The sequence below is a fragment of the Pleurotus ostreatus genome (genome assembly GCF_014466165.1).
Source record: "Pleurotus ostreatus strain PC9 chromosome Unknown scaffold_7, whole genome shotgun sequence".
In the NCBI taxonomy this organism is placed as follows: domain Eukaryota; kingdom Fungi; phylum Basidiomycota; class Agaricomycetes; order Agaricales; family Pleurotaceae; genus Pleurotus; species Pleurotus ostreatus.
The window spans coordinates 1,250,864-1,265,345 of NW_023503162.1; the positions used below are offsets into that span (position 1 = coordinate 1,250,864).

At 50.4% G+C, this 14,482-nt stretch overlaps 7 protein-coding genes across 7 annotated transcripts; 3 read left to right on the forward strand and 4 right to left on the reverse strand.

Annotated features, from left to right (window-relative positions):
• Positions 1-536: 536 nt before the first annotated feature.
• On the forward strand, positions 537-3,546 carry PC9H_009620 (uncharacterized protein; the record flags this gene model as incomplete). The annotated part of the gene is made up of 7 exons (XM_036779118.1): positions 537-1,023; positions 1,113-1,822; positions 1,949-2,120; positions 2,179-2,199; positions 2,249-2,310; positions 2,361-3,335; positions 3,394-3,546. The coding sequence occupies 7 exons, from the start codon at positions 537-539 to the stop codon at positions 3,544-3,546; spliced, it is 2,580 nt and encodes an 859-aa protein (XP_036628507.1).
• A 216-nt stretch (positions 3,547-3,762) lies between these two features.
• Positions 3,763-4,800, reverse strand: PC9H_009621 (uncharacterized protein; the record flags this gene model as incomplete). Its single annotated transcript, XM_036779119.1, has 5 exons — positions 3,763-3,891; positions 3,945-4,049; positions 4,103-4,384; positions 4,444-4,618; positions 4,682-4,800. 5 exons carry the CDS (start codon positions 4,798-4,800, stop codon positions 3,763-3,765), a joined length of 810 nt encoding a protein of 269 aa, XP_036628508.1.
• Positions 4,801-4,881: 81 nt separating this feature from the next.
• Positions 4,882-5,839, forward strand: PC9H_009622 (uncharacterized protein; the record flags this gene model as incomplete). The annotated part of the gene is made up of 6 exons (XM_036779120.1): positions 4,882-4,963; positions 5,016-5,170; positions 5,230-5,365; positions 5,416-5,541; positions 5,595-5,777; positions 5,832-5,839. The coding sequence occupies 6 exons, from the start codon at positions 4,882-4,884 to the stop codon at positions 5,837-5,839; spliced, it is 690 nt and encodes a 229-aa protein (XP_036628509.1).
• Positions 5,840-5,883: 44 nt separating this feature from the next.
• On the reverse strand, positions 5,884-7,378 carry UBA4 (Urmylation protein; the record flags this gene model as incomplete). Its single annotated transcript, XM_036779121.1, has 7 exons — positions 5,884-6,089; positions 6,143-6,236; positions 6,290-6,513; positions 6,567-6,934; positions 6,995-7,115; positions 7,168-7,260; positions 7,312-7,378. 7 exons carry the CDS (start codon positions 7,376-7,378, stop codon positions 5,884-5,886), a joined length of 1,173 nt encoding a protein of 390 aa, XP_036628510.1.
• A 31-nt stretch (positions 7,379-7,409) lies between these two features.
• DOC1 (anaphase promoting complex subunit doc1) lies at positions 7,410-8,233 on the forward strand (the record flags this gene model as incomplete). The annotated part of the gene is made up of 5 exons (XM_036779122.1): positions 7,410-7,600; positions 7,655-7,724; positions 7,765-7,946; positions 8,002-8,103; positions 8,161-8,233. The coding sequence occupies 5 exons, from the start codon at positions 7,410-7,412 to the stop codon at positions 8,231-8,233; spliced, it is 618 nt and encodes a 205-aa protein (XP_036628511.1).
• A 109-nt stretch (positions 8,234-8,342) lies between these two features.
• Positions 8,343-11,446, reverse strand: PC9H_009625 (uncharacterized protein; the record flags this gene model as incomplete). The annotated part of the gene is made up of 10 exons (XM_036779123.1): positions 8,343-8,555; positions 8,609-9,049; positions 9,105-9,255; positions 9,312-9,577; positions 9,639-9,764; positions 9,819-10,504; positions 10,559-10,613; positions 10,664-11,081; positions 11,134-11,228; positions 11,282-11,446. 10 exons carry the CDS (start codon positions 11,444-11,446, stop codon positions 8,343-8,345), a joined length of 2,616 nt encoding a protein of 871 aa, XP_036628512.1.
• Positions 11,447-11,876: 430 nt separating this feature from the next.
• Positions 11,877-14,454, reverse strand: DBP2 (ATP-dependent RNA helicase dbp2; the record flags this gene model as incomplete). The annotated part of the gene is made up of 10 exons (XM_036779124.1): positions 11,877-11,995; positions 12,052-12,202; positions 12,255-12,311; positions 12,367-12,392; positions 12,963-13,048; positions 13,105-13,358; positions 13,414-13,714; positions 13,769-14,091; positions 14,143-14,400; positions 14,452-14,454. 10 exons carry the CDS (start codon positions 14,452-14,454, stop codon positions 11,877-11,879), a joined length of 1,578 nt encoding a protein of 525 aa, XP_036628513.1.
• Positions 14,455-14,482: the final 28 nt, after the last annotated feature.

Below are 14,482 nucleotides of genomic sequence, written 5' to 3' on the forward strand. Positions count from 1 at the left end.
CGATCACCTCCCTCACAATATGAGAAGACGAAACAAGCAAGGACCGGTAGGAGATGTGTCTATCAAACGTGGGGCGGCGATGATTGAACTGGCGAACGGTAGATGCCTGATGAGCGGGTAATTAGGAATACCTCTGTGAGTAATGAACGTGTGTTTACTTAAAGTTTAGCATACTGACGTCCTACAGTCTTCCAGAGCTCTTGTGTTTGCTGATCAACAATCGCAATGATTCCGTGGACAACATAGAAGCGTCAGTCTACTGCGTGCTAGGAAGGTTTATAACTGATATCTTTAGTTGGTTACTCCCAGTCCAAGTCAGAAAAACGGTTGAACGACATGTAAAGGGATGTCCTATTAGGCTAGTTAGGCTCTCTGATTTCTCTTTCGTATCGAGAGAGGCCCTCTTAGAAGAAGTCTACGAGCGATTTCTCGACAAATATGCAACACATTGGGTCTCAGGTGACTGCAAGTCCGAGGTGTCTCACCTAGCGTCGTACTCCATCTTATCTCATAGATGGATGGCGCACGAACTATCCATGGACGACGTGAAAGCAATTCATAGTGGAGACTATCGGGCAACTGCCGAGAAAGAACCCGCGTACGCTAAGATCACCACCTTCTTTGCCAAATCCCGCGAATACAACTGCTTCTACGCATGGTTTGATTCTGGGTGTATCGACCAAAAGAATAACGCAGAACTCACAGAATCCATCCCTGCCATGTACAAGTGGTACCAAAATGCCAACGTGTGTATTGTTAGGCTAGCAGGCGCTGTTGTCGGCAGTAATATCTCGGACGATGATTGGTTCCAGCGCGGCTGGACGTTACAAGAGCTTATTGCTCCAACACACCTCAAGATATACGATGTGTTGTGGAATCCCGTGACGACCGACCGGTACGACATAATACGTGAACCGGACTGGACGACACAGGGAAACATCTCAGGCCCTCTGGCCAGATCATTGAAACCAGAGAATCCACCAGAACCTTCGCATATTACGCATGAGATATTAAACGCTACAGGTAGGGCGTGCCCAGCGTTGGTTCGGCGAAGGCTGATCGATTCTTAGGGATCGATCCAATTAGTCTTTCGAGATTTCCTCCTAGCGCAGGACGTGCGCCGCTAGTCATTTCCTGGATGGTTCATCGCCGCACCACGCAACCAGAAGATCGCGCATATTGCATTCTTGGACTGCTGGCTTTATACATCCAGATGCCACTTGAACGTGGAGAAGCCTTTGAAAAGGCTTTTTTTCGCGTCCAAATGTATGCGTTTGCTTGCACGAGGGAACGAGGCCTCCTGGTATGGATAGGGACGCCATCGGTGTACAACTCTATGTTCGCGTCCACCCCCGAGAGCTGCGATTTCTTCCTGCAGACCATAGATCCCATCTCGAACGAAGACGCGGCTATATGCGTCATTCAGCCTTCGTTCGATGTTCCTCACCTCGTGGATAAAAACACTGTCAAGATGCTCATTTACTCGCTCCTCGATAGTTCCATAATTTCTCCAGAACACTCCAGCGCCATTATGGCGAACATCACCCCAAGTTCTCAAACAGCGGGTATCCCTGGAAACCTCTTCCTCGGTATATTGGGATCCCATTCTTTGAAGAACTCGGAGAATCCTTTCAATGCGGCAGATTGGGAGTGGAATTCAGCGGGAAGGTTGCCGTCTGACATGCCCGATGTGCTCCACTATGCTGTTCTCCTCGTCGGAAATCCATCCCTCCTCGACCAACCCTTCGCCCGTGTCCACACGCATCGCCACATCTGGCTGAATCCAGGGTGGGCTGAAGGAGCAGAACCCCTGCTTGCGGGAGTGAAGTTGCATCTTGCATGAATTGCTGGTTCTACTAGAGTCTAGTCTACTTGAGTCTTGCATCTATCTTGCATCCTGTATTACGCGTAGTTTGGAACGTGGGAAATTACTGTGATCCCTTACCAGGCATTCAGCGAGTCATTATCTCAACCCAATCAGTTTCTGTCACTCTACACGATGACTAGCGCGACGCCGGAGGAGCGCTACGCCTTGATCACCCGTGGTCTCGATGAAGTTCTTGGTGGCCAGCAAATTCAAGCAATCCTCGCAGAGGGGAAACATCCTAAATGCTACTGGGGCGCGTAGAATAACCACACCCCTAACGATCGCATTTTAACATCTCCTCGACATCACAGGGACAGCACCGACGGGGAGACGTAAGGGATTACTACGTTTCCCAGAAGTACTCAATCTCATTTTGAGCAGCCCATATTGGTTACTTCGTCGCATTAAACAAGATCGCTGATTTCCTGAGAGCCGGTGTAGAGGCAGGTATTCCCCCATATCTCTTGTATATTGACTCATTTCTGCAATAAAGGTCAAAATCCTTCTCGCAGATGTACACGCTTTCCTGGACAACATGAAGGCCCCCCTCGATCTCGTCGCTCACCGCACGAAATACTACGAGTATATACTACTTGCCGTATTTCACTCGCTCGGGATTCCCACATCGAAACTCGTCTTCGTTCAAGGATCCTCCTACCAACTAACGAAGGAGTACAACCTCGACAACTACAAACTCTGTGCCACTGTGTCAGAGCACGATGCCAAGAAAGCGGGAGCAGAGGTTGTCAAACAGGTTGAGAGTCCTCTTCTGAGCGGCTTGCTTTACCCAGGTCTTCAGGCCCTGGACGAAGAATACCTGGGTGTCGATTTCCAGTTCGGTGGTGTAGATCAGCGCAAAATCTTCACGTTTGCCGAGCTCTACCTTCCCAAACTAGGGTACCGTAAACGCGCGCATCTGATGAACCCCATGGTCCCTGGGCTTGGTGGAGGAAAGATGTCCGCGTCCGACCCCAATTCTAAGATCGATTTGCTGGATCCCCCTGAGGTGGTTCGCAAGAAGATCAAATCGGCGTTCTGTGAGGAGGGAAACGTTGAAGATAATGGTGTACTCTCATTCGTTGGAGCCGTGTTAATACCCATAAGTCAGCTGAGGAAAGAACGGGCCGAAGGGAAGACGATGGACGATGCGGAGGAGGGCAAGGACGTTGAGACCACCGGGGATCAGCGACCATTTGCAACCGCTGATGCACCGGAGGGGACTCTGTTCACCGTCGAGCGCGACGAAAAATTCGGGGGAAACCTGCATTACGACTCATTCAACTCGCTCAAGGCAGCCTTTGCTGCCAAGGATCTACACCCCAAAGACCTCAAACTCGCTGTCGCCAACGCCATTATCTCCCTTCTTGCTCCCATCCGAAAATCATTTGAGGAAAATGAGGACTGGCAAAAAGTAGAGAAGTTGGCTTACCCAGATCCCAATGCAAAGCCAGAAAAGAAGAAAAAGAAGGTGAGGCTTGGTTTGCTGATGCGTATTGCCGACGTCTCACGTTCTTATGCATGTACAGGAGAAAGTCTACCACCCTCCTCCCCCAGGGAAGGGGAAGGATGCCAATAAGCCTACAGAGTCGATTGCTGCAGTTCCGGACTCGACAACCTCCTCTCCGCCACCGCCAATAGTAGTAGGCCCTGAGGTGACAGCACAAGCATCAGAATCATAATAACAGATCAACACGCAAATATTCTACGTTCAAGAATTTTGGGGTTCTCCAAATTTGGATCTAGTATCCGTTGAATCAACTATACATATTCACCAGTGTCTAAGTGATATCGAGCAAGCTGAGGCAGTTCTTTGGAGGAAAATATACCTCGACATGTGTCTGTCACTGCTTTCGTGATTTCGACTGGATGATCTTTCTGGAAGGAGAAGATAGAATCTATTGCAGCTGCCCTCCTGCTGACGTAGAAGCTACTACTACAGATATGGCATCATACCCGAGTAGTTGAGTCGGCGCATAGCGTTCGTAACTTGTGGCCATGTTGTATCCAATCTGAGCAACTTTAATCTTTCGTAACAGCTATAAGATGCAAAGAAAAATAGCGAGCTCTGGCAGCTCACCATGATATCGGAAGTGAGACCTTTGATCGGCGACCCAGTGGAACGGAAGCGGTGCATTCGATACATGGCGCCGTTCAACATCTGAACCTTCACATCCGAGGTATCCTGATTAACAACATCAGCATGCGAAGATATAGCTGAGTGATATATCGAGGTACATGGAGCTCCGTCTCGTATATCCAGTCCTCGGTCCCCTTCTCTACCAGCTTCTCAGATGCAGCAAGAGTAGGCTCCAAGAAGGCTTGCAGGGGATGGCTGAATATCCGCGAGACTTCATGCTCTGATGCCTTTAATTTATCCAAGACAGTCAGGTCAAGTAGGACGGCGACCACGGGGGTAACAAGGATCTTGTGCAGCGAGACAAACGGTTCCAAGTAGCAGAGCAGATGCAAGTCCGGGCAGTCAAGCGGTAGCCCGACCTCCTCATGCGCTTCCCGGAGCTTTGTATAGTGGTCAAGATCAAGGATGCAGTGGTTGCCTCTGTGGTCCGACGACTCACAGCGGTGTGTACGACATCTGTATCAGTGTCATCGACCTTGCCCCCCGGTAAGGCCGTCTGGCCAGCGTGTGTCCTCAGTGCCTTTGATCGCGTAGTCAGCAATACACGGATGATACCATCTCTTTCGTATAGTAGAACCAGCACAGATGCGTGCTTTGAGGATGCATAGTCTGACCTAGGAGATGCGTTGCGCAATGTGGTCACACTACAAGAACTGAAAAGCATCAGAGGTGCGTACGGCCATGGTTCTGGGGTGTAAGTGTGCAGTCTCTGTACAACGGCCCGTGAGGTTTCTGTAAGAGATTCTAAAGCGCCTAGCGGCAGCGATGATATTGTTGGAAGCTTGATGACTGTCATATTCAAGGATGAAGTGGTAAGCGCTCGCTCATATAGCAGATTAGATGTGGCGCCTATCACTGCAGCTCTACTTTCCACTTCATGGCCGATAGTAGTCATCAACCTCAGACAGAAGACTTCAAAGTATACAAACCGGCGCGAGAGGGGATCACCCATTTGCATGGTAAATCACTCAGCGGCCTGCCATGAAACACCCTTTCATTGCAACTCCAAAGCTCTACCCGATTCGTACTTCACGCCGACCGCTGCGGACTTGAAGGCTGCTCAAGCGACACTCTCATCGCGGACAAAGGCATTAGTAGACGCTCCACTACAGACGAGGTCTGTGCGGGAAGCACAAGAAGTAGCCAAGAAAGCCAGATGGCCACACGTACGCCTCTACTGGCTTTGCAGCGTAACGGCCTCTGATGTACATTCTCGCGTACGCAGACCACCATTCGCGTCAAGTTCCCAGACAGGACTCAGTTGGAGAAGGTCTTTCTGTCCACTGACAAGATTCGCTCTGTATACGCTTTTGTGCGCCCGTTGCTTCGAGAGGATGTTAGACCTATCAAGTTCATTCTATGTGAGTCCGCAATGACAACAGTACCCACGACACTGCCTGATCAAATTTAGATCAAACCCCGCCGAAGCGCGACCTCAAAGTTTCGGATCCTAAAGTACGGGACCTGTCGTTAGTAGATCTTCAGCTGGCACCGTCATCTGTTCTCCTACTTCGATTCGAGGATGAATCTTTGAATGGTAACGTTCTGCCGTAATCATAGCCAATATGATGCTCACCGCTCGTACCCCAGGTACACATGTCCCAGCACCTCTACTACCCGAGGTCCTAGAAAAGGCTTTCGACCTGCCAGTGCCACCCGATTATGACGATAGCACACCAAGTACTGTAGCATCCTCATCGTCTACCACCTCCAAGAGTGATGTCGCCCAAACTGGGGAGAAGAAGATACCCAAGTGGCTGAAGTTGGGGCTTAGTACGTTTTCCGTAACTATCTTGGCTACCTTCTGTACTCATGATGTCCGTCTAGAGAAGTGACCACCACATAGCTAATTGTTGTGGATTTGTCTCATCTGTTGAATCTAATATACGGGAAATGAACTATCAACGTCCTGCGCCCATGAGACAAGACCACCTATGATGTCCTTCACTGGCGCCGTCGATACCTCTCGCAGCGCATCCGCAGCAATCTGGGAGTCATTGCCCAATCTACACAGGATGTAGATATCCTTCGCACCCTCCGGCATGGCGGCCTTTGGATTCGAGACCAACTCGTTCAAAGGGATATCTGCAGCCGCGTCAATCCCTCAGGAAGGCATGAATGAGGATGAAACCACTTACTGAGCGAATTTGGAAGATGGCAAATGCCATATTCTGTCCTCGGCCTAACGTCAATCAAAGTTGGAACCTCTGTCGCTAATATGCGATGCAGATCCTTTTCGACCCGAGTTGCCTTTCTGTTCATTCCATTTTATTTGAGTAGCGTACCTTGGTGGATATACGAGTTTCTGCACTGCCCGGCACCAAGCCTCGCTCAACCCAATTCGCGGGTGGACCACCGCAAAACTGAACGTAGTCGGTGTTATCGATCATTCCGCGCGTCTTTGCCCCCGATCCACAAGCAGCGCATGCAGGCTTCTTATTCCTGAGCTTGATGCTCCGGAAAGGCGGCGTTTGGAGGGCATTGAATAGCAGTAGAGACGGGGCCTGGTCTTCGGTATAATTAAGATCATATTCGTGCTGGATTCGCGGGAAGTATACTTGCCCTTCAACCCAGCAATAATTTTGATCGTTTCAAGAGCTTGTAGGTTTCCTATTATGCCAGTGACAGCACCCAGTATACCTGTTTCTTCGCATGTGCCTACTGTTTCTTGCGCAGGAGGTTTCGGGAATAGGCAACGATAGCAAGGTCCATTTTCACCGTAGTTGTATATGCAGAGCTGGCCCTCAAATCTTTGGGCAGCACCGCTGACCAAGGGTTTCCTTAATGCGACCGCGACGTCGGAGAGCAAGTAACGCGTAGGCGCGTTGTCAGTACAGTCCAAGATGACATCGTATGGAGCGAGTAATTCTGTAGCATTCGTTGGGGACAGCGCCTGGACTACAGCCTCGACCTTCGATTGCGGATTTATCCTTTGCGATTCAAACATCATCTTGAGCTACGAGCATGAGCAAGAAATGCAAAAGACTCACACGGAGATAGCCTTCGCTGCTGAAAGAGCTTTCGGCATGCCGATAGTAGTTTCAGTGTGCAATATTTGCCTGTGTAAATTAGACAGTTCGACCACATCGTGATCGATTACACCTATGCGACCTATCCATGGATGAGACCCCGCACCTGACAGTGACTAGTGAGAGGGGCTCACCGATACCTGACGCCGCCAGGTATTGCAAGGCAGGACAGCCGAGACCGCCAGCGCCGACGACGACGACCGACGCCTCTTTGAGTTTCACCTGACCTATGAGCCGTCAAAACCCTTTCTAGTCCTCCCATCAAAGGAATGACGAACCTGGGAGCCCAAATCCCTCCAAGATCATCTGCCTGCCATACCTGCGATAATCTTTGAGTGGTAGCATATCGGTAACTTATCAACTCTAATAAATCCACATGGAGCCCGGCGCGACTGCGACCCCCGCCGCTGTCCCAGCTCACGCCCAATTTCACATATCCTCCGAAAGGTACCCTCCTGTCCTCCCATGGCCTGATATCTCTTCGCGCGGCAAGTGGTCCGTTTCCTCATTCAAGTTCGGTTTCGGGTCGGAATGTCTTCGCGATGGCGATCCGGAAACCTTTTGGCAGTAAGTTGTCAAAAAATTACGCGTCTGATCCCTACCTGTACTCCGTGTTTAAAGCTCGGACGGTCCCCAACCCCACTTCATAACAATCGAGTTCCCCCAAAAGGTGGCCATCCAGGCAAGTTGCGTCGCCAATCCCCTCATGCTTTTGCTGATGTTGATATCAGAAAATTAGCATCTACTTGAGTTTTCCTCAGGATGATTCTTACACACCGTCAACCCTCGCAATCCGAGCAGGCACTGGTCCCAGTGACTTGCAGGATGTACGGGTTGTGACTCTGGATAAGCCTGATGGGTGGATCACCTTTGATGTCTCGTCAGAGCCCAACGAAGACGGCGAGGGAGGCTCGTGCGTATCTCCTCCATTCAATAAAGCCTCTCAATTTATCATATCAACTCAACAGCAAGCCCGTCCATGCGTATGTAATTCAAGTTATCATTGCTGCCAACCATATGAGCGGCAAGGATACTCATGTAAGAGGCCTTCGTGTATTGGGTCCAGTAGAGTAAGTCCAAACGCTTTATTCCATTACACGGTTGTGCCTATGTCTATCCCAATCTAGAGAGCAAGCAGCAGAAGGAGACCCATTTGCATTTTCATCTCCTCAATTCAAAATGTACGAAACAATTCGCTAGAGGAAGACATTAATAGATTGGGTACCAAATTGTCCCAAAATCGCGTATTACATCTATAAATGTCTAACAAAGAAATAAGTTATCTGCAAATTATCCGTTGATGAAGTGACTATGTGGGGTAGTACGGATGTTGCGAGGGTGATTGGCTCGGTGGCATGTGAGGCGGATGGGCAGGTTGATGAGGGAGACTAGGGTGACGGGGGGGCTGGGGAGGGAAAGGGTGTTGCGCAAATGGGGGAGCGACACCTGAGCTCCCTGATGGAAAGGTTGGTACACCAGGAAGTGGGCCAGACAGCTGGGAAGGATGAGAGGGTTGCCATGTCTGTGGATGCGTCGTCAATCAGCAGCGTCATACCAAGGCATCACAGTACTCACATTAGCTGCATGGCCGTTCATCGTTCCCCCATACGGTTGGTGCGTTAGAGAAGAGCCGTATGGCTGATGCATTTGGGATGGCATGAACACTCGTTGCTCGGGTTGATAGTGAGAGAAGGTGAGTGGAGCCTGAGCGTTCTGCGAGTAATAGTTCGGTACGGAGTAAGGTACTTGGTAAGTCGGCACCGCTGTGCCTGGTGCTTTGGATGTGTATCCCCCGTTGGTTCGGTAAGGGGCAGAGAGTTGAATCGATTGCGAAGTAACGGCGCCATTGGATCTACCTGGCGGGCCTTGGGACTTCACACGGCATTTATAACAGAAGAATTCGACATCGTCCCAGTTACGCTTTGATCGACCCGCTGCCTGGTCCGCACGGTCGTGGCAACTGATGTGTTGCCATTTAGAACATGAACCGCAGGACATCATAGGGGTACCGTCATCCTGTATCGCTGTTTAGCATACAGACAAATTGAGGCAAACGTACAGGAACACATACGAGGTTAGCACCACGCCGTTGGCAAATCTCACAATCGAGTTCCCAATCAGAGTTAGGTGTCCGCGAGCCGCTGCCAGAGCCATTGGTCCGTTGAAACTGTTGGGTGCCGTTTGCCGCTGGTTCCTTGACGTCACCTTCGTCTGGGGTAGAACTAGACAAACATCAGTTCATGACACACAGAAGGAAAGACAAGGATTGATTGCGTACACTTCCGTCGTTGACTTCTGCAATGCTTCTTTGGCTTCACGTTCTCTTCGTCGTGTTTCTCTGGCAGTCTCTCTGCGTTGGCGGTCGGCTTCCTCCTTCTGTTGTCGGGCTTCGGCACGACGTGCCCGACTAAACTTCTCTTCTTCTTCAGCTCGTTTCTTGGCAGCAAGGCGGGCTTCTTCCTTCTCGCTTTCCTTGACCGCAATGCGAGATGACCGCTTGCGATGAGTGACGGCTTCCTCTAGGCGTCGGTTCTTCTCAACCTCCTATTGCAAAATATTGACATATGAGTAAAATATCGGGCATGGTTTGTATCAGGATATTTACCCTCAGTTGCTCGATAATGATCGGTGCAATTACATTGAGTACTTTGTAAAGAGCTTTCTCAGAATAGTGCCCTGCTTGGGTGAATGGATCGGCAACATGCTCCCATTCATCTAGCGTAACGGCGATCTAAGATGTATGTGAGCCTATTCATTGCGGGGGAAAGGAACAAGACCGACTGACCGTTTCCCATTCAATGAAATCCGCGGGATGTTCAGGTCCTTCACTCTTCTCAGTCACTTCAAGTGGTTCCTCCAGCTCCTGGACCGGCTCTTGGACAGGGGGTTCTTCCTCTTCCTCAGCATCGTGATCATGATCGGGGGAAGGATGTTCGGATGGCGACTCTTCACTAAGTTCGGTCAGATCGCTGATACTCTCCAGATCGCTTTCCAAGCCAGTTTTACGTTTGACGGGTTGTTTCGGTTCGCTTTCTTCAAGCCATTCCGTCGGTATGGGCTGCCACTCCCCCACCAGGGATCCCCTCAACCGTAAGCTGAGGCGGGTCCCTGCTGGCCGACTGTTGTTTACAGGCCGCCCAGGCAGCTTTGACGGAGTTGAACTGTTGTTCTGTGGATTTGCTCGTGCTTTGCGGGGAGTGCCCTTCGACGAAGCTGCTTGTTTATTAAGCTCAGCTAGCTCCTTTGCCTGGGCATCAAGCTTTAACTTTGCTTGCATTTTCGCCGCTCGACCGCCTCCGCGACCAGTGGGTGCGGCTTCTTCCCTTCTAGGGGCTTGTCGGGCTGGCTTAGAAGGTTCAACCCGAGATCTTTTATTCGAGGCCTTGGTCGGTTTCGCGTTTAGCTTGAGAATGACCCGCTTCCTCTTGAGGTTCGGCCTTGGAGGACAACGTTGGATCCATAGCCTATCCTCTATATCACTGGTGAGAATTGGGGGCGCAAAGTGTCCCAAGCAAGACTACGTACCACCGATCAACCAGTAGGCATTCTTCTTGACATCGAAGCCAATTGGCTCAACTCGCTATAGGGATTTGTTAGGGATTGGGCAGTTGAAGTAAGGTATTCACGCACCCAGGTTGCGGCTTCGTCGTCACTCTTCATAATCTGTCTCAACCGGGTGGGGTTTTGGAACTGCCATTCGGTCAAGAGGTGCATAGAATCCAACTTCTCCAGCATAGGCAGTTGAAGCCAGTCCTTGACACCCTCACCGCCGCTGACAGATACGGACGCTTGCTTCGTCTCTGGTAATGGTATGAAATTAGCTGGCGTCGTCGCTTTGTGCTCCTGGTGTTGTTCTTCGCTGGGGAGCACATCTTCCGAGCCTCCGAGATTGACGTCGTCGTCTGCCTCAGACTTCGGCCCGGGGGTGAGTGCTGTAGGCTCTACGGACTTGGAATATCTGTCCAGAGGTACATCGCCGCCTAAGGGGTTTGCCTGTGGATCACGTTTGAAATACTGCTTGCGCAAGGCAGTCTGCCAGTTGTCCAAGCTAAGTATTCGATGTATGAGGATACGCCAAAGACACTCAATGCATAACTCACGAAACCTTGCGATCGTAGCTTAAACAATACAACAGCCTCTGCATAATGCGGGGAATTACAACACTGGTTGAATGTACAAGGTCATGTTCGATATCCTATCCGGCGAGGAGTAAATTTCCGTGCGAAAGGAGCAACGGACGCGACTTACGCCAACGGTCACCTCATCCATTGCGAACAACGGAGCGAATGTTGCAAAAAACTGGCAGAAGGCGGCCCATTTCCATTGACGACGCAGGACGACAAGGTCGTCGGGGATGGTCTGCGTCGCGAGTGTCGAAGGAGCGATGGTGGGTCGGGCGGCAGGTCGGGGCATGAAACGGCGCAGTGATATTGAGTTTTATATAGGAAAGGCCTGGCTCAGTTCAGAGTGACTCCTTGAACTGCGGCGTCGCTACCTCGCCGCGAGAACAGAAAGAGTTGGCAAAGGGTGGATACGGACACAGGCAAAGCTCTAGGAAAGTTGAGATAGGTCGTTGTTGTGGAGGTATCCAACGAGCTCAGGACTTGTTCGTTGAGCTTGACAGTGGCGGACAACAAATTTGGTGATCTACTATGGGATAAGCGCTGAAGTAATCACACAAAGGCGCCTAATACCATGAATTGACATCGTTCACCAAAACATTGAAAGCTAGCTGGGTTAATTAGGTGAGAAATACATAGAATGCTCTAATCATGAAGAGTCTACATCTAGAATGACAAGAGTCTGGGAGCAAAAGAGAATGATAAAACATAGACGGGGCGGATCACCAACCATCGCGACCGCCATAGTCGCGACCGCCACCATAACCTCCACCACCTCCGCCTCCACCACCATAACGGCCTCCACCTCCACCGCCACCACGGCCACGGCTATTGAATCGGCCTACAAAGCAATGATGAGCTACGCATTCTGAACGAGAGAGTCAATGGAATGCTGACCTCGCCCGCCACCACCACCAAACATTGTCATCTCCTCTAATTGAGGTGGTATAACAGCCTTGGCTTCCCTCAGGATACCGACAAGTTCTCGCGCAGACTTGGCGTTATCAGTAGTGAAGTAAGTGTAAGAGGTACCAGTCATTCCAGCGCGCTAGAAAGTAGCATTGAGACTTGTCAAAAAGATGATAAAACGCAATACATACGCCAGTACGACCAATTCGATGGATGTAGTCTTCGCAATTGTTGGGGAAATCATAGTTCTGGCAGGCAATTATTAGCTCATAAAGAGGGTGGTAGATAGGTGGGAGGACGAACGATGACATAACCGACGTCCTTCACATCTATTGAGGATGAAGAAGGACATAGAACATTCCAAGACGAGGGCCAAATGAAGGAACATAGAAAAGAAACTCGTCAATAACCGGTCACCTCATCGGTAAACACAAGCGCTTCAGCAACGAAGACGACATCTGCTCGACGCAGGTAGGCCGAACCAAGCAGAACACCCGGGAGAGAAAAGCTTGAGGCATTACACTTTTGGACTTAAGACAGGGAGGCCTTCCGCACGCGATGTTGATGAGAGGAAACAGAGCTTCGCGAGTCCATGAGTGCTAACCAAGAATTGTCCATAACCTGTGATGAAGAGGGCGTGAAAAGCCATGCCACCGAGGTTAGAGGGATGGGTCTTGAGGACTCCTCTCACAACTGCGTCCCTGTCTTGCGCCAGACGTGTGTACCACGCGTTCTCCTATAAAGGGCTGAGGAGGCGGATTCATGTTGACCCCGCCCCTCTGCGTTCAGTGCTAGTCACTAGCAACCAAGGCCTGCTGCGATGCCGTCACAGAAAGAGAAAGTATACCCCTTATACTTCGCCCCAGTCAAAGCGCTTGTGGTCATGGAGAAATACATACCGAGCCCACGGGAAGCAACATCCGTGGCAATGAGAATTGGTGATCGTCCAGCCTTAAACTCGCTGAGAACCCAGTCGCGCTCCCGCCTAATACAAAAACGTAAGCTCCTGGTATTCATACAGGAAGACACTGATGCACATACTGTTCTTTGTCACCGTGGATGGCAAGAGCAGGCCAACCGTCCTGGCGCAGATACTTGGTAATATCATCTGCCACACGCTTCGTGCCAACAAAAATGAGAACCTTCGCATTTTCGGAGCTAATTTGGTCAAGGTGCTTAATCAACTTAGCCCGCTTCTCGAAATCGCTGCAGACTTCAACGACCTGCTTGATATTGTGGTTGGCGGTGAGTTCCATGGACCCAATGTTGACCTGAATCATATCTCTCAAGAAGTCCTAAAAAGAATGGATCAGCCATTAAGCAATGAGCGAGGAATGTGGGGCAACTCACATTGGCAAGCTTCTGGACATCTTTCGGCCAAGTGGCACTGAACATCAGCGTTTGACGATCGGGACGAATTTGGGAAACAATCTTGCGAATTTGAGGCTCGAAACCCATATCAAGCATGCGATCAGCCTCGTCCATGACAAGATAAGTAACCCGACGAAGGTTCGTTTTCGAGGTTTCGAGCATGTCAATCAAGCGGCCAGGCGTAGCAATCACGATCTCCACTCCGCGCTGGAGATCTCGAATTTGGGGGCCCTTGGGTGCACCGCCGTAGATAGCAGTATTGCGAATTTTTGAGTTGGTACTACGCAGCTCAATCAGTGTCATACAAAATCATACTGATGGATGAGAGACGTACCCAAATTTTGTGCACTCTTGCTGTATTTGGACAGCGAGCTCACGAGTGGGAGCCAAGATGAGAGCGATGGGGCCATCACCGGGAGCCAAAAGAGGCTGTGCATTGATGTGCAGCATGGCTGGAAGGGCAAACGATATAGTCTTTCCACTACCGGTTTGAGCAATGGCAACAACGTCTCGACCGCTCAAAGCCATAGGCCAGGCCTGACATTGAATGGGAGTCGGAGCTGCGAACCCTTGTGCACGAATACTGGTCATGAGGTACTCGGGAAAACCAGCTTCATCAAACGACGTTATTGGTCGTGGAACACCACGTCCTTGAACCTACGATCGGGATTTAGATACAATTCATACACTAAGACTGATGAAACACACCTTGATCTCTTTTTCCCTTCTGAATTCTTCAATCTCCCGGTCGCTTTTCCTTGTGATGCGATCGTTCTCGATGTAGAAGTTTTTCTCGAATTTCTCGAGCTTGGTGGACGTCCAGTTGATGTTTTTCAAACCACCACCAAGGTTGCCCATCCTATCATCACCACCGCCCCATCCACCACCTCCACCACCATATCCGCCGCCGCCGCCGTATCCTCCTCCTCCTCCACCGTATCCACCACCACCGTATCCACCAAAGCTCTGCAGACTTATTTTAGTAGTCGTAGATTACGTGTTAGCCAAGGCCCTCACCATTGTATTTGTCGAAAAAGTGGGAGAAAGG